The 19604-nt window shown below is 36.6% G+C and overlaps 1 protein-coding gene across 2 annotated transcripts in view; it reads right to left on the bottom strand.

Annotated features, from left to right (window-relative positions):
* Nucleotides 1–4589: 4589 nt before the first annotated feature.
* Nucleotides 4590–19604, bottom strand: part of LOC148274360 (5-hydroxytryptamine receptor-like) — a 37627-nt gene continuing 22612 nt past the window's right edge. For both annotated transcript variants that reach the window (XM_088237227.1, XM_088237228.1), the window contains exons 3-4: nt 7563–7806; nt 4590–6657 (exon numbers count right to left, since the gene is read on the bottom strand). In XM_088237227.1, the coding sequence (XP_088093353.1) occupies nt 5769–6657; nt 7563–7806 (1133 nt within the window). In that variant the 3' untranslated portion in view covers nt 4590–5768. The remainder of the gene's footprint in view (nt 6658–7562; nt 7807–19604) is intronic.

The raw sequence follows: 19604 nt of genomic DNA, 5'->3' as shown, positions 1-19604 counted from the left end.
AAATAATATTATTTATTATTAGAATATTATTGACATGTAGTTCAAACATTGCTGCATTCACGTTGCTTTACTTCTGAGAGCTCAACTGCTATGTTTTTCTATGGTTATGTAAATGTCATCTGTCATGTATTGGCGAGCTCACAGGCTATACTTACGCCTTTTTGAACTTTAATTAATGGATCTTGTATAGATAAAGTGGCTCCACCACAGTCCACTCTACCATATCTAATCATGCTTTAGCACAGTGCAAAATATACGTTTTGTAGAAGTTTCAAGTTAAGAACATTCCTTAATATTTTAAAGCAGTATATAAGTTTTTTTATCTTACCAGTTGTTAATACATATTATTATAATAATTAATACATATTGACATCAATATGTGTTTCCCATCTGAGATTTTGGTCAATTGTAATACCCAGATGCCGAATTGTTTCGGCATGTCCCACTGATTCACATTTGCATTTACTGTTGTTTCTTATTTTGCACATATGAATCGGTATGTCAGGGGGATTTACTGGTTGGCCTGATTTATTGATGCTAAAAGTAAGGTATTTAATTTTGATCACATTAAACATAAGTAAATTTAAATCCAGCCATGATTAAATCCTTCTCGGATCATTTTCTGCTTATTCATATACTTTTATCCTGGTAGTGTCTTTGTATCTTCGCTGTATCGTCAGCAAGACTTACAATTTTACATGCATTTTCTTCCAAGTCATTAATATAAATAAGAAGTAAAGATTCTAGAGTACTACCTTGTGGCACACCAAATTTAATGAACTTAGGATTACTCACCACGTCGCTAACTTTTGTGGTAAGAGTTCTTCTGTCCATATAACTAATAAACCACAGAAGTGTTGCTCCACTGATTCCGATATTTTTTGATTTTCGAAAAATAATTACACGGGAGATGGTATCAAAAGCTTTGGCTAAATCTAAAAAAAAACACCAAATATTTTGTTTCCGTTATCTAAATTGGTCACTATATATTCTGCAGCCGCCATTTTGAGTTCCCATTTTCTCCCTGAAACCATATCGATCGTTTGATAAAATGTCGTGTTTGTCCAAAAAAATAACATCGATAATGCCCATTTAACTTACACAAACTTAACAAAAACTTGTTTGTGTTTATATTTGTTCACGTAATTCAGCGCATTTGCTTTCCACGCGAGAGATTTCGAGTTCAGTACCCGACTCCTGACACTAAGGACATGACATATTAACACAGGTATTTTAACACGACAATGCTTCGTAGAGCCCGGACTGCCAAATTCTATAATTTCTCGGCTTTATAGTTTATTCTTGGAATTCCCATTTATTATTTTTATTATTGTTTTTTATTGATAAACCTTTACGGTCAACATATTTTTACTTTTAAAATTCGTATTCTCCTGTTATGATAATATTTTTAACGTCTTTTGTAAAGGTTGTCTGAGTCTTTTGTTTAGTTTTGTCCGGTAGTTTATCGTATAATTTCAGTCCCTGGTTTATTAGTCTCGACTATCCTTGTCTCGTTTTAGAAGGTAGATACTCTCGTATTGTGTCCATGTTTACTACAATTTTTTTCAAGTTTTAATTCTTCGTCTACAATAATTACATAAGTGGCCAATTTATGAATAAATTGTAAGGCTTCTAGTTTAAAAAGTTCAGTTATATTTAATCGCTTAGTTTGTTTAAACTTTAAAGAGTTCTTTTGTTGCTGTTAGATAGGGTAGGTCATATACGAACTTTAATATTCTATTTGGCTGTCTTTGTAGTCTGTTTACGTCATTTTGATTTCCTGCTCCCCCCATAGTAGTTGCATATAACATATGTTAGTTTTTACATAGGCTTTAATCAATGAATGAAGCGTCAACCGTGAATTCGTCCTGTTTTACAAAGTGCAACTCACACAAATATCATATTTTATGAATGTAACAAAAATGATCGACACACGTTACGATCGGTACACTGACGAAGTGTTCCATGCACCATTCGGTGCGAATAACGAATTGACGGTGGTATGTTTAGTTGAAAACAAACAATAGTTTTGGAACTTTCGTTTTCATGCTCCTTTGTCACACAACTTCCAGCTTTTCGTAGATCTCTACGCAATGAACTAAGAATGTGACGAAGATGGATTGGCATGGATCAGATCGTGTTTTTAAATACATTGTGTATACAATGATAAATAATGATTTTACTGCCCTTGTTGGTCTTCGCTGCGCAGTTTAATGTTCTTTTGGTCAGTTTCTTCTAACTGTTGTAATCGGCTGTACTACTTGGGCCGTATACGTGTACTGTATAATAAATAAATCAATAAATATTGTTTCTAACGCTACAGGAAAACTGCAGCCGGTAGCGAAGTCTTTTAAAATAAATAAATGTTTGTTTTTATTATGCGACCGAACATTTCATTTTAGAGGTCATTCTCAACGAGTCGTAATTAACTCAATTTTAGAATTTAACTTTATGTTTTTAGCAATTCATAAAGCTAGTTAAATAATTTAAAGTAGGGTTAAGGGTAATAATAAAAAAAGATTTTTTAAAGAATAGTTTTTAATTTGAATAACGGGTTAACACACAGTCGATATAACATATAAATAATTGGGTAAATAGATATTTCCAGGTAACTTCAGTTCGTAATACAAGACTTCCGCCTGAATAGTATCGTGTAACGAAATAATGCACAAAGAAAGGATGTATACAGTATATGCCTATACGCACGTCGACATCCACTATCACTTCTGACTTCTGACTTCTGACGCGGTCCGTATTCCGTACCGAGGGCCGTATTGCTGTTGTCGATTTGACACCGGTCGAATAGATCTACACGAGGTGATATTATCGTGGATTGATTTTTATTACTTATGTTTGAAAAAAAGTAATATTTAGTGTCTACTCAGGTGGAAATCCTGACAAAGGAAATCGAGTTGATATAAATCGGGCTTATGGTGTGTACTAATTAGTAAGTTTGCCGGGCATTAAATAAATAAAACTATCGATGACAATAAAAATCAATCCAGCCTGCGTTAATTACGCGTTAATTGAGCGTAATCATTTAACGGACGTACGAAACGGGCCATACTGATGAAGCTTTAGGCCGGTTTCACACCAAATAAAATCTTTCGGCCCGATGAAATAACACAGGGTGGATGGCAAAATGCATTTTGTCGTACTATAATTGATGTTTTAGATTATTTTGTTCATTCGCTGGCAGGCAAATGCTCCAACTGGTACACCACGAGGCCGACTGATTCTCGCTAAATTGATTTTTGCGAACATTTTACCCGCGTCTAGAAACGAAATAATCAAAAAGAAAATAATAAATAAGTATCTACCCACCCCGATTTTACCGGGCCGTGTGGATTGGGCGAAATGGGCCCGAGAGTGTATCGGCTGTGTATACAGAGGACAGCTAAAAAGTACAAAAATAATACACATCATTATTTGAATATACCTAAATATTGCGAACATTTTCATCACGAAAGGAATTACCTGAACGCCTCCATAGAGGGTGGGTTTACACCGGAAGGGGAGGGGGAAGGTCGGGGATAACTATACCTACACCTATGGTTCACATTTGATTGTACATCACGTATAGTAGTAAAACATTAGGTAATACCGATTAACCTAAGGGGAGTATCAATTTACTTGTCATCGAGTACAAAAATATTACTTCTTGTTCGTTTATAATAATGGTGTTTCGAAAGGTATTTTACTTTAAAAACACAATTTTATTGTTACTTAATTCTTTTCAATTTTACATAATCGTTTTATAATGCTCTCTGCGGATAAACTACAAAATATGACACAGGAAGGAACGCGGCAGGGGACAGAAGGTGGCGGGGGTAGCGATATGAGCGTACCCACCGAAGGTTGTATTTTTATAGCGTAGCGTCGCACGTCATCCGAGATTTATAGAATAACCCTTTTAAGGGTAGAGAGTATTCGCAATGTCCAGGGGGGAAACATGTCTAAATTGGATAACTGCTACGGGGCCGGGGGTGGCGGCGAGGCCCCGGGGGGAGGGAATGCGGCCAGAGATAAATTAATGTATTTTGCGAAGATATTCGTAATTCTATTAGTTTTCCTAAAAATATATATGAAGACACAGCGTATTGTGCACTCGACTCTCCGGACCGAGACTGTTGCGGAAAGTTTAATAAAATTCACGAGCTGTCTAAGAATCTGTAATAATCATTGTTATTATTTATATTTTAATTCGTCGGCATGCAAATTTTGCTAATGAAGTAAAGGAAGACAGGTATGTCTGGCGATTTCAAAGTTTTAACACCGGCTTTTCGCCTCTTTTCGGGTCTCGACTCGACTGAATTTACCGAGCAAAGGTCAAAAGGAAAAAAAATGTAGCTTTACAGCTGCGCTGCGGTGGTGACGCGGTGGTGGTGACGCGGTGGTGGTGACGCGGTGCTGGTGACGCGGTGGTGACGCGGTGGTGACGCGGTGGTGGTGATGCGGTGGTGACGCGGTGGTGACGCGGTGGTGGTGATGCAGTGGTGACGCGGTGGTGACGCGGTGCTGACGCGGTGTTTTCATTTTACTTTCTGAACGAGGAGGTATTTTTTGAATACTTAATTTTTATTTGCCGCAAACTAAGCCAAAATAACGTATTTGTATTTTTATGTATCGTATTATCATCTCGACAATTTTTTAAAGTTTTGTCATTTTGAAATTACTCCACCCGTGACGTCACAAGCTCTCGTCGGTGAGTTCTGCTGACTTTCAAAAGTAGGCCTTAGCGTAAAAATACGCTAAGCGTAGCTACCGGAAACCAGAAATCTCGATAGATACAGATAGGACACATAACAACGCTGCAAATGATCGGCTGATTCTAACGTACTTGTGACGTAGTTTAAAGTAGTTCGATTTTGTTAAAACCGTTTTCATACTTTTTTTCATACATTTTCGAGAAACTTTGCCGGACAATTAATTGCTCTTATTTTTTAAAGAAGATTTTACAATTCTTACGAAAACATTTTTTATATCCAATTTCTTGTAGCACTGAACTTCTATTTTTGATTCATGTACAAATCTAACCTTTGAAAACTAAGTAATATATTGAAACTTCGAAATAACATATTTTAAAAAAATTATCAAAAATACTCAGATACAATATGCAGGTGATCCTATTGTTTGTGTAGGTAAATATTTAAAAACATAACTAGTTAAACCCGATGCTTCAATGGCATAACATTTAGACATTTAATAATGTTTGCTTTTAATGTGCGAATGCGTGAAAATGTGCAGTTGCTAAATAAACAAATCCAAAAATAGAAAAAAATGATTTCACAAATAAAATATGCAAGGCGGAGGAGACGAGCGTCACCGGTAGTACTACGGCCTAGTGCCGAAGCGGAGGGACGGGAAGTAACTGGATATTATTCGCGGCACCGCCCGAGACCGCCGGAGAGCCGGCAGTGATATTCACTTTTGAGATCGAAACGAGAAACTCGATGACAACTAACGCAGGGACCACGGACATAATTACAATTTATTTCGTTATTACGGCATTAATTTATTGTTCATAATATTGTGTATATTAAGATTTATGAGGTACAAGTAAATTCTCATTCATAAATATAACTCTGTTAGTCTCGTAGATTGTATTGCTCTTCCGTCCTGACTATCACATCGAAACCTCAGGAGATGGATATTACAGCTAGAATAAACTCTCGTCAGTATGTACAAAGTAACAATATCAAATACTGCGAGCGAGTGCGGTCCACGGAAAGCGGTCCGGTTCGCCGACACGTCACGCGGCGCACGCCTCACTGGAAGTGGCGCGCCGCGAGCCTCCGGCGCCGGCGCAGGGCTCCCCGGCGGCCGCACAGCAGCCTCTGGAACGCGTGCCGGAACTCGGGGCTGAACACGGTGTAGATGACGGGGTTCAGCGTGGAGTTGAAGTAGCCCAGCCACAGCGAAAAGGACACCAGGTAGGGGCTGATGTTGCAGTCGCAGGTCGGCAGCAGGATGGCCAGGATGAAGAACGGCAACCAGCAAACCACGAAGGCTCCGGTGATTATGGCTAGTGTTTTAGCCGCTTTCTTCTCCCGCTTGGAGTCCGCTCCTTCCTTGGGCTTCCGGCGGACGGGGTAACGGCACGCGGCGGCCGGCGCCCGGGCGCTCGGCCAGTCCGCCGTGGGCGGGTCCGCCTCGATCCCATTGGCGAAGGAGGCCTTTTCCGGACTCGTGTTCGCCGAGGACGCGGTGGTGAAGGCCGTGGTGGTCGTCTCGGAGATGGTGGGAAGCGGGCGTCCTATGACGGCCACGACCGCGGCCGCGATGCCGCCGCTGCTGCCCGCCGCCGCGAGAGCGCCCTGCCCCGCCGTGGGCCCGCGGCCCCCGCGGCCCCCCGCGCCCGTCTGGCGGCGCCGGATTCGCTCCCGCGCCGTCTGGAAGATGCGCCAGTACAGCACGAGAATGACGAACAGCGGCAGGTAGAAAGAAGACACCGTAGCGAAGATCTGGTAGCCGAGATCTTGGCTCACTATGCACTGCAGGTCCCGCTCCACGCGGACATGCCAATCTGGGTCCTTCCAGCCGAGGACGGGCGCCACGCAGACGGTGAAGGAGACGCTCCACACGGCCAGAATCATGAGACCGATTCTCCTTCCAGTTCTGTGATGTATGTAGTCGATGTTCGTGACTGCCCAGTATCTGTGAACAATTTTTTTTTCATACTATAACATTTCATTTTTGCAGTTTTTGTTTCTATATAAAAAAATAGCGTTAAGTGTTGTAAAATTGGCTTAGGCCGTCTTCGCATTTTTTTTCAGGATTTTTGGCAAATTGTTTTAAATTTGTTAAGATTCTCGGGTGAGGGAGTTATTCTGGAATAAATAAATTGTTTTATTACTTCCTTATCTGATGCAGGTACCATAGAACAGATAAACTGGAATAATCTATTTCAGATAAATAATTCATAAATAATCCATCCAGAATAATCCACGCAGAAGCATTTTCATTTTTGGCCTTAGAAACTAGGTTGTTCTCCCACAGAAACTGTAGCGACTGAAGTCGACTGATTCTCGCATAGCGTGGATTTATAGCAAAACAATAAATTGCCTTAGTTATCAGTTAAAGCTTAATTTAAAGAGCTCACCCCTTATTTAATAGCCCGATACTTTAGGGACCTGGGCTTGGAGGGAGAGGGTGAGGGAGATTTAGCAAAAGGTAAACTCTCGCCTTTCATACATAATCCGGGCTCTTTATAGACCTGGGCTCGGAGGGCGAAAACTATTCACGGGGACACGATACAATAGTTCTTCACAGGTCACAGTGACGTCAGGAGCTTGCAAAGCACTGACTCCCATCGCACATAAAGCACGGTGTTGTAAAAACGTTAAATAAATTATCTGCAGCTTATAATAAAAACTGGCGGGAAGTAATTGGGCTTCCTGGCCACTGTTAAATGGGTCAAATGGTTGACAAATCGAAATAGGATACCGCATCCACGAACAGAGCGCGGAGTCACCCGACACCCGTCAGTTGATCCGTGAGGGCGGACGCGGGCGCGGGGGACGACTGCACCGAAGCGCGGTCCTATCACGCGGAGTGCGTACCTGTCCAGGGCGATGGCCACGAGGTGCAGGATGGAGGCGGTGCAGCACAGCACGTCGCTCGACGTCCACATGTCGCACAGCTCGGGCCCCAGCGTCCAGCGCTGAGCCACCTCGTACACGGCCCCCAGCGGCATGACGAGGCACGCCACCAGCAGGTCCGCCACGGCCAGCGACAGGATGAGGTGGTTGGCCACTTGCTGCAGGTGCCTCTCCAGGAGGATGGCCGCTATCACGAACACGTTTCCTGCGACCGACAGATTCTCACGTTATTCATTACGTACATTATATTCACAATTATTATTGATTATTAATTCATTGAAATGTTGATTCTACATTTTGTTTATATATATAATCCATTGACTGCTACAGCCCGTGAGCGATTAATAATATATCCATCCAAGTAAATCTTCCCTCATAACCGGAGACCGGAGTTTAAGGAACTTATCCTTCATCTTACGGTTTTGATTTATTTAATCAAACGCTTTCATAAAATCAGCATAAATTGCATGCACCGGACCATGTTTATCCGTCACTTATGAAATAAAATTTGTTAACAACATCAGATTCTATCGATCGTCTTTATCTGACTCCGTGTCGACTTTGATGTGAGTATGTTTGACTCTATCATAAACCACATTTTCAAGATATTTAGCTTTAGCTATTTTAATACACTTTAGATGTTGAATGAGAGTTTTCGTCATTTCTGCTACCCTTCTTGAAAATTGGCGAAACTATGGGCTTTTTCCGAACCTGTGGAATAACATCATGTTTAATAGAGGCTTGATCCGAGAGAGATCCTTGGTAATGAAAATCAACGGGATTCCACCTGAACCTGCTTCTTTTTATAGTAAATTAATTTAATAATCTAGAAGTAGAATCAAATCAAAGGAAATTGATTTTATCAAAAAATAATTTAAATCAGAATTAGAAAATTGAACAAGTCATTTGAGATATGAATCGGAGAACAATTTATAGCTAAACTCAGTAACAACAAAATAAGACCATCGGTAGACACTATCGATATCACATGAAAACAGAATTACAAAAACATGGAAAATGCATCACAAATATCATTGCTATTTTAAACTACAGTTTCGTAATATTTTGGCTTTACGCGGATTATATTTAAGCAAAAGCGCTAGAAAAAGTCAAAAGGTAAAATATCCATCTGTTGCAAACGTTGCAAATGTTCGTACCTACAGTTCCTAGTAGCCATCGGCAATAGGGAAATATCACATTCTACGAATACCGATAAAAATATATATGAAATGGATGTAGAATAGTTGGTTGTATTTTCAAAATCAATATGGATATTGTGGAGAAATGTTTTCATACATAAATGTAAAATATAAATTTAATTAAAATACGTTGCAAGAAAAACGCGCCGTGTTTGCCCTCGGTTCAACAACGTCAAGACGTCAAGACTCGTGATAATATTCTGAACAAATTTCAATGGCCGGGAACAAATAAAAATAAACCGTGGCGTATTAGAGGCGTGGACAATGGAATGACCATTTTTGCAGGAATTCAAAATTACAAATTTAAAAATATTTTTTATGCTATAAATAGCAAAATTTTGTTTTTACTGGACACTATTTCATAGAACCTTTCTTACTTAAAAAATGTTTTAAAAAAAGGTGAGATTTCCCTATTCCGTTTTTTCTCTTTTTTGGCTTAAGAAATTTTCAGTGGCAATAAGTCCGTTGCTTAACCATGTAAATATACCCGTATAAGTTGTTTTCTCGTAATATAATACGAATACTCGTATAAATCAATCCACATTTTATAATTGTAAATATTTATTTTAATTTTGTTTTGAATCTTGAAATTGGGCACACATAAACATATTCTTATCTGTGCTCTAATAATAACAATGTACATACGAGTACTCGTATATTTAATTTAAAAGGTATCAGGTACAATTAAATATTCGCAAATGTCGAAGAATAAAGGTGTGAAAGTTTTCACGCAGAAAGTAAACCTCATTATCAATGTATGTACTTTACAATCAACACAAATCTGATACTGTCTCGAATCGCGTTCCGGGGAGGCCGGACGCAGCACACTAACCACTACGCCATGGCGGCGCGCTGCCCCGGAGAGGGGAACATGTTTCCTGTGGGATCAATTACATGAATTGTAAATTGTAATAGAAAATGAAAAACTTAATGAAGTCACTGAAATTAAATATTTAGGTGTAATGTTGGATTCAAAACTTACATTTCACCAAAACGCTAAGATGGTAATAAATAAGATTGCAAAAAAAATATCAATTTTGGGAAGGATCAGAAGATTTATTGATAAGGACTCCTGCAAAACTATTTACAAAGCAATTATTGAACCACACGTTAACTACTGTAGTAGCATTTTATTTTTATCAAACAAAGAAAACATAGATAAACTAACTGTATTACAAAATAAAGCCTTTAGAATCATTTTGAAAAAAAACAGATATACGAGGGTAAAGTCGATGGTAAATGAAATGAAATTATTAACATATAAACAAATAATATTTTACAATACAATGATATTTGTTCATAAAATTATAAACTCTAATAAAAAAACAGAATTTTGGAAAAAAATTGATCGGAACCAGCATGAACACGATCACAATACTAGAGAAAAGAACAAAATTAGACTTCCATTTAGGAAAAAGGCAAAGTCACAAAATTCAATTTTATTTAAAGCAATTAAAAAGTATTACGAAATGGAAAAAAAATATTTATGAAGAAAAAAACATTTCAAAATTTAAAATAATGGTCAAGACATATGTGATAAACAATTTATAAATTAAATATATTTTCAATGTTATTATTAGAACACACATAACAATATGTATGATATGTGTGCCCTACTTTAAGATTTAAATAAATAAATAAATAAATTAAGCCTTGTTTACACGAGAACAATACAATGGATATGACAATATTGTCATGTCTCGGCTCCGTGGACAGCCTCGACCGCGGAGAACATAAACGCTGGGACAATACGAAAATTCGGCCGCAGTTCACACGTATTGTATATCTCAGTAAATGAAACAAAAAAATGTATTTAATAGTAAATTTGAACATCATCGTATACCTGCGTTAGGAATACTTTAATCCAGTCATAAATCGCACTTAAAAAAAAAATCTACACGGCACATTTAAAGTCTTCAATTTTTTTTATTTATTTAAATGTATTTATTTAATGCCAGACAAACGCAATAAGGTGACTAATCCGATGATTTCCTTTTGCTAAATTTTCACGTAAGAGTAGCAACTGAATAAATTTTAAATAAATACAAAATAATATAATAAATGTCAGTCCACCTTAATTTTACCGTGCCGTGTGGATTTAGACGATTCGTGACAATTGGGCCTACGTGTTAGTAACACGGTGCTACACACGTCCTTCAAAGGCCTTTGAATGTATTGGTTTGCCTCAACTAGAATTGAGTAACCTACACCTATTTATTTAATATGTCATAATAAAGATGTACGTGCCATATTGTTAATTGTGTTCCTTTTTACTCAAACGTAATTAATTAATGAAACCATTTTATTAAACCACGGCATTATTGGCATCTATGGAATCTGAACTGGCCCCCGACCTAGCAGAGTCTGGATCTTTTTAACTTCAGTCAAGTAAGTTGCCCGCAGACTAAAAAAATAAAAATAAAATATTTTTTCAAAAATTCCAAGTGACACAAGCTCACGTCGAGAAAATCGGTATCCTCACAAGGTCCCGTCTCCTGTCCGTGCGTGTTCGTACGAGGACGATACGATGCGGCCGTTGGCCAGTGTTGGGATGCCGAAAAAATAAATATCTCAACTTGGCCATTTTTTAATTATGTGTTTAAATTTTTGAAAGCAGATATTATTAAAACATCTATTATTATTCGAAAAGATAAATAATAAGTAGAAAAGGTTATTCATAATTTCTCGTAACGGTAACGTGAGATGAGGATGACCAAAGAAGACGGGGCATGATCAGATACGTCAAAATCAGGTAGAACCGAAAGGCATGTATGACAAGATGTATGAATGTGGAAGGAGCTCGGAATGTTTGCCAGGATAGACGTGTGTGGCGGTCTATTAGCTCTGCCTACCCCTACGAGGAAATGGCGTGATGGTGGTAGTAGTAGTAGTAGTAGTAGCATAATTTCTCGTAATACATAGAATTCGAGGCATGCAGGTATTAAGATTTTTTATTTATCTTGCTGTATCTGTATCTCAGTGACTTACTATTCGGGACTTTCGGAACTCGGGGCAGCAAAAAATACATTCTTATTAAATAGCGTGTATACACAATATTAATAAGATGACAAAGGTATACACAGTATTAAAGGAGAAAAAAATTAAGAATTATGAATTAAAGTAGAAGAAAGAGTAAACAAAAAAATATTGCTAGGATCATCTTTCGAATATTTACAAAAACTGACATTTTATAAATTTGCATTATTTTATGATAAATAAAATAATGAACAAAACGATGTGAATGAAAACTCAAAATAAAAGCATATCACTAATTTTAGGTTAAAACAACAAAATGTATTACTTGTTTTCATATTATATATTATACTCTGATTATGCTTATTTACTCAACCTTAACCAATTTTATATGCATAGTGAGTACTGCTAGATATTAAGTTTTTTGTGTGTAAAATTCCTGCTAATATCCTCGTAGATAAACAAAAATGTATTATTCCGTTGCTCAAAATTCCACAGATTCCTAATCTTTTTCCGAAAAACTCCCGCTGGCGGCCGCGCGTGGTGGTGGGGGTAATAATTGTTCCGCCGAAATAGCTTATCTGTCTATCTCGGTGGCGATGTCCCGAGACATGATTTTGTCCTACAATTGCTTTTTACACGTGGACAATGGTCGAGTCCCGCGCGCGGTGGTGGGGGTAATCATTGTTCCGCGGAGGATAATTTGCTCCCGGCCTGCCCGTCTATCTCGGAGGCGATGTCCAGAGACAAAGTCTTGTCCTACAAATTGCTGTTTACACGTGGACAATGGTCGAGTCTTAAGACAAAATAATATTGTATTGTCCGCGTGTAAACAAAGCTTTAAACTAATGTTTGGGTGCGGAATACGGGAATAATAGTTTTAAAAAAATCTCTTAAGGGGGAGTGGCCTGAAAAATGCTAAAATGTGACATTTCGATGGGATATTTAAAGTACTTGTAGTAGTCCTAGCCGAATTTTAAAAATAATTTGTCAAAATTCAAACTTTCTTCTAGGGCTCAATATCTTTTGTTTTTTTATTTTTATCTTGTAAGTTAGTGAAGAAAATTCTCAAAGGTTGTGAAATCACTGAAAACAGTCATTTTTAGAATAGATATTTAACGTATTTGTAAATATGGTACGACCTTATTTTTTAGTTTATCGTAATGCTGAAATCTTCTTCTAAGGCTCAATATCTCGTTTTTTTTCAAAAATAAGTTTTGTTGGGTCATTATATCGTATAAACTGTCACCATTTTAAGGGTGTAAAAATCCTATACAAATCTTCATACAAAAATGCCAGATTACAAATGTCGATTTATTCACGTTCCACTCGCCGAGGACGGTGGGCGTCCCTGACGCTGAGTCCACGCAACTTTTTTCAAACAAAAAAAATACGGTATTTTTATATACATATACAACAGATCGCATAATGGGGAATCTTAGAAACATAATTAAGAAAAGCAGAAGCAAACAGCATTTGAGACTTCTTCACATTTTAAGTAGAAACAGGTATGTAATTTATTTAATAATATAGAATATAAAATATTGCAAAGGTTTACAGGCCTTCTTTTTCTAACGGACTTTCATCGTACAAAGATGCGATACTGCAAAAATATACACGTTATATACATATATTTACACAATCATCGAAAGAGTTGAAAGTTTCAAATATCTAAAATTATGTGTTATGGAAAATGGGATTTCTAAAAAAGCTGGGATTGAAACTTGGAATAGCAAGTGCTGCATTGAATAGAATGAAAACTGTCTAGAGATCTGATATTCATTCTGTAAAAATCAAATGCCGCCTATATAACGCTTGAATAACACCTATTATTCAGCTCTATGGATATGAATCGTGGGGCCTCACTAGTATAAAAAACAGCAAAATACTTCATTTCTAGAATATATTTATTATAATTATTTTGCCGCGGTTTGACTTTGTAGTGGGTGAAGAAATAAGAGAACGGACACAGCAAACTCCGGTGACAACAGTTATCAAACGAAGTCGATAGTCATAGTTTATATATATAAACTACGGGATGCGAACCTGACTTGGGAGGACGCACAGGATAAGCCAAGCCTTCTGTTACTTTTGCATGAATGATAGTTATAAAGGTTTATCAAATATATGTTTTCTTTTATTTCATTGTATAAAAAAATCCCCTGTAAACGATATATTTTTTTAAACATTATTTTGATTAAATAATTCTAAATAAAGCTATGTTTTCTTTTTTTTGTTTCGTTCACGCAAAAGTGAAAATTGAATACATAAATACATCTATCTCTATTGTTGTGTGTTTTCTTGGAATTGGTGACCGTAATTATCTATATATACCTGTGTAAGTATATCGTAAAATGAATCATGTAAATTAATTACGCATTAAAATGAAAAATGCTTTGTTGCTTATCACATTGCTTGTCTATGTGCTTAAATATAAATAGGATTTACATCCTATTATTATTACTTATAGGAAAATTGAAAACGAGTCAGTTTTTAACTGAATCTTTGCATGATTTTATTTTGAAAAATATTTACGTTTTTTTGTAATTAAATGTGAAAACTCGATAAGAGAACGAGTATATAATTTAAGTTTCGAAGGTATTTAAATGATTAGGGTAATCCAATTTTATTCTGAGTTAGAAATAATTAATTTGCCAAGTAAGAATCCATGTGGCCCTTGGTGCAGCGTGAAACAGTGTGTGTTTAAAAATTGCAATTGTATGCGTTAGTAGTCTGGAACCATTTTGACGAAATTTTTTTTCCCACGCGCGGGTGGTGTGCCCTTAAGCGACGATTATAGATGTTTGTTAGTTGGAAAATTCAGCTATTATTAGTTCTACATTTTGACAAACATCTATATTTCATAAAAATAGTCGCTCAATAGACTTTTTAAAAGCTATTTTTCCCGTATTCCGTCATAAGACGCAATAAGACGTAACATCATAGGCAGTAATATTTTTTTTTTTTTTTTTTTACATCCTTAATTTTATTGATAAACCCTTACGGGTTACATACATTAATTCATATTCTACTGTTAATGATTATATTTTTGACATCTTTTGTAAATTTTTCAGTCTTTTGTTTAGTTTTGTCCGGTAGTTTATCGTATAATTTCAGTCCCTGGTTTATTAGTGTCGACTGTCCTTGTCTCGTTTTAGAAGGTTGTATATGATATTTTTCTGGTATTCTCGTATTCAAGTTTTAGTTTTTTGTCTACGTTTACATCAATGGCTAATTTATGAATAAATTTCAAGGATTCTAGTTTAACTCTTAGAGAATAAATACTGTTAAATAATTCATTATCCATAATTTATGCAACAAACATATAATTTAGTCCTGTTGTAGCAAAATAAATAAAAAATCATAAACACGCCGCTCATACCACGCGCTTGCGTCCCCCATCACTGTCATCAACCGACTTTTTTTAAACGAGTAAACCGCTAGGCCTCTATTTTATGGCTTGTCAGGAGGTGAGATAGAGGGGATATGGAAGGAGGTAATAAAAAATACACCACAATACCCAGACCAATTCAGAAAAAAATCCAAGAAAGATTTTTTTCTTTCAACTGGCGGGAATCGAATCCGCGACGCCAGTTTCACAGTTGGCCGTCTAACCAACTGCGCCTGAAGACTAAATCTGTTTTACCCAACACCCGCCACAAAACAGCGTCTTTGTCTTCCTTGTTATGTGTTCTATCTTCGTCTTCTCTCTTATACAGATGTGTTGTTGAATTAGCAGACATTCATTCTTCGCTTAGCAAGGAAAAATATTTTTTGTATTAACATTCAGCATAGTTATACAAATTTTACTTTACAAATCCGGTGGTAAAATGTCCATTTAAAGATTACAAAAAATACGAGTTCATCATTTAAAAAAATAAGAGAGATATATCTCTCTTATATATATATCTCTCTTGATATATCAAGTCTTGTGTCCTATATCGACTAGTGTGACATCACAGCCACACAAGAGTTAAACAGTTCAGTTACATTCAATTGTTTAGTTTGTATAACGAGTTCTTTAGTTGCCTAAGTTCGTTAGATAGAGGAGGTCATATACTAACTAACTCTACTAACTTTAATATTTTATTTTGCTATCTTTGTAGTCTGTTTATGTCATTTTTATTTCCTGTTCCCAATAGTAGTTGCAAATAACATATTTTAGTTTTTACATAGGCTTCATACATTAGAATTTTTCCTGTTTTTAGAACAAAGTTTATGATTTTTAAAAAAGACTGTTGATATGAATTGGCCATGTCAATTGTCGGTCTATTGTGTTAGTACTAAGTATTTAACATGTTCAATTTCAGTAAGGCGTTCATAATTTATGTAAGCATCTACTTTATGACTTTTATTTCTAGATTCAAAATTGATAATACTGCATTTTTTTCATTGACTGTAAGTAAGTTTGTGTTTGTCCATTTAGTCAACATGGTAAGGTCATTGTTTGTTAATACGTCTGTTTGATTTTTATAGAATAGTCCAATGTCGTCGGCACACATAATAATTTTTCCTTTAAAAATTTGCAGTGGATAAGTCATTAATTATCGACTGTATCAAAGACTTTGCCAAAGCCTTTGATACAGTCGATCATGATGTTATGTTAAACAAGCTGAGTGAGATCGGTTTCTCGGATGGAATGCTAAAATTAATGGCGAGCTACCTCCGAAACCGAAATCAATATGTTTCACATGGCTTGTTTGCATCAATTTTTTTTAATACTTACTCAGGTGTTCCCCAGGGATCCAACCTGGGTCCATTACTGTTCTCTATTTTTATCAATGATATTAAAAAAGTTGTAGTCAAATCGCGTTTTTTATTATTTGCGGATGACTTGAAACTATTTTTGAGGGTTAAAACTTTGGATGATTTTCGTTCTCTCCAAACGGATATAATAAACGTATCTGAATGGGGAAGACGAAATAAATTATTGTTCAATATTTCAAAATGCTCAGTTATGTCTTTCACCAGGGCCCACAAAACGCTATTCTTCCGCTATAGAATGAATGACCAGAATCTTATGCGGATTGCGAAGGTTAAATATCTAGGCATCACTTTTGTGAGTTCCCTGACATTTCATGATCAGATCGAAACAGTTTGTAGTAGTTCATTGAAGATGTTAGGATTCGTTTTGCGTACTGCTAGGGTTTTTGGTAGTACACGAGTACTGAGAATTCTTTATAACTCGTTGGTGCGAAGTAGACTCGAAGGTGGCTCGATGATTTGGGGACCGTGTGAGTTGAAGTACTCTCTTATGGTGGAGAGGGTTCAGAAGAAATTTCTTCGGTTTCTCTACATGAGGGAGCGCGGATATTATCCATGGCTTTATCCCACTGAGTTTCTCCAGGGTATGCTTGGTTACAGCAGTTTGAAGACTAGAAGGAATGTGTATTTAACAACGCCCTTCTTTCGATTGTTGCGCGGTATTATTGACAACCCTGAAATTATGCGGAGCATTAGCTTTTATGTTCCTGATAATTACCTTAGACAGCGTCAACATAGACTGTTTCACATTCCAATATACAGGACCAACCTGCCAACGGTTATGCCTGTTAGAAGGGCTATCTCTATGTTAAACAATATCACTTTGGACATTGACATTTTTCACGTCTCTGAGGGAGTTTTTCGTTACAAGATTCTCTTACTTGTTTAACATATTATTCTTTGGATATTATGTATACTAATGTGTTTTTTTATATATACCTAATTTTACCTAATTATTTCTATATGTATGAATTAAGATATTTTATTTTGTAATGTACATATATATGAATAAATAAATGATAAATGATATTTATATAAAATATATAATAGTGGACCCAAAATAGATCCTTGTGGTATTCCAAAATTTACTGTTTGTATTTTACTTGTTTTTTCATTTAAAAAGGTATACTGCTACCGATTTGTTAAGTTTAATTTAAGTAGTTAACATTCTTGAGATTTTACACCAATAAAAAAACCCACTATTAAAAAAGGCAATAAAGTAGTTTAATTCGGCTGCATGTTGGTACTCCTGGCGCCCACTCGATTAAAATTTTGTTTTTCTGTGTCACTCAGCCGTGATATACTCGTCGTTATAGGTTGATCTCGGTGTGCAGGTATATAGTGAATAAAATTAATTATCGAAAACGAAATGCAGCCATGTTTGGATAACTCGAAGATAGACTGAAAAATAAAGAATAATCGGTAATGTGCAAGTTTACCGAGCCTGCGTATTTAGCGCGTTCCTGTACAATGAACCATAATTGTACACCATACACAGTACATCAGAGAAACCTCTATTCTACTACGAGAAAACTCTACCTCGAAAGGGCACGTATTTGCTAGGAGCTGTCGGTGTAAAAATGAATTTAATCTGGATTTTATAAAGCAGATAACAATTCGGACTTTCATTTCGCGCGATGTTCAAAATGAAACCAATATCTCAGGAAGCTAAGATGTCAAAAGTAATTGCTGACCACTGCTGGGAGATTAAGCTTAAAAAAAAAATTTGTGCCTTTATAAAAAAAGCCTGTCGTAATGGTAAACATCCAAGATTACCATTTACGTATGCTGCAGTTGTTAGTGACTATTAATTTCACTAAATTGGAATGATTCGACAGCTTTATCGGTAACTTACGGATACTATGGACGCGTACCAGTACTGTGAAGAAGAAGAGCCGTCGCGTTGGCCAAAGTTATTAAAAGATTAACGGAGTGACGTTTTTCATTGAAATAAAATACTAAGAAAAGTTTTTCAATTTCGGAAGCGCTTCCGTCGAGTGTCGTGCGGCGGCATGGAGCGGGGGAGGGGGGGAGGGACGGAGGCGCCCCGCTCCCCGTCGGCAACTTACGTTTTGCATTCCTCTCGGCTTGTAACTTATAAGGCCCATTCTACAACACGGCAAAAATCCACACACCACAATAAAATAACACAGGGTGGATTGATATTTATTGTTAACTAGCGGACCCGACAGACGTTGTCCTGCCCGAACGTTAGCTTGTCTGCTATAAGCTGGTTGAACAAACATTTTTTCGTAATTAATTACACACGTTATTTATTTTCGACTTTTTTCAGCTATTTATGTGTGATTGGCTAAGAGGCTTCATCGTGCTCAAATTAAAGTCGTGCAAAAATCACTACTCTAGTGCCACAATCTATGTAGAAAATATGTGAATGCGTGTTGATGAAGAAAAGTCAGACAGCGTTTTGAGCCTTCTTAAATTATGACACTCAAATCATGCCCAACGCGAATTTAGTCATTCTTTAACCGCCAGGCGTGTTTTGACGTGAGTTTATTATTAGTTAAGTAAATAAGGACGCACATGATTGATTTAGGACTTTTTTGAGCTATTTATATATTCGCAATAAGGGTTAGTTTTTCGTTTTATCTCCTCATGTGATTGGCTAAGAAGCCTCGTTGTGCTTAAATCAAAATCGTACAAAAATTACTACTCTGGTGCCATAATCGATGGAGAAAATACGGGAATTCGTCTTAACGAAGTAAAGTCAAAGCGAGATTTACCCTGAGCACTCTAAAATTATGACACTCAACCCATATCCAACGCGAATTCAGTCATTATTTAACCGCCAGGCGTGTTTTGACGTGAGTTTGGCATTTAATTTGAAACAAAAAAAAAGAAAAACAACAGTCATGAAAGCGTGCAAAAACTGTCCGGATAAAAGGAAAAATACTTTTTATTGATAAGTAGGTACCTAGGAATTCCAAAACTAAAAGTTATTAATATTTAAATATTGAATTTAATTAGATACCTAGGTACTTGTTAATGGTTGAATTTCAAAACATAAAATAAATGATACTTACCAACAGTGGTGCATTTTGTGAAAGAA

The sequence above is a fragment of the Micrasema longulum genome, unplaced genomic scaffold (genome assembly GCF_059751315.1).
Source record: "Micrasema longulum isolate JH-2025_06_02 unplaced genomic scaffold, ASM5975131v1 h1tg001671l, whole genome shotgun sequence".
In the NCBI taxonomy this organism is placed as follows: domain Eukaryota; kingdom Metazoa; phylum Arthropoda; class Insecta; order Trichoptera; family Brachycentridae; genus Micrasema; species Micrasema longulum.
Note: the sequence above shows the minus strand (reverse complement) of the source record. Positions and strands in the feature narration are given on the sequence as shown.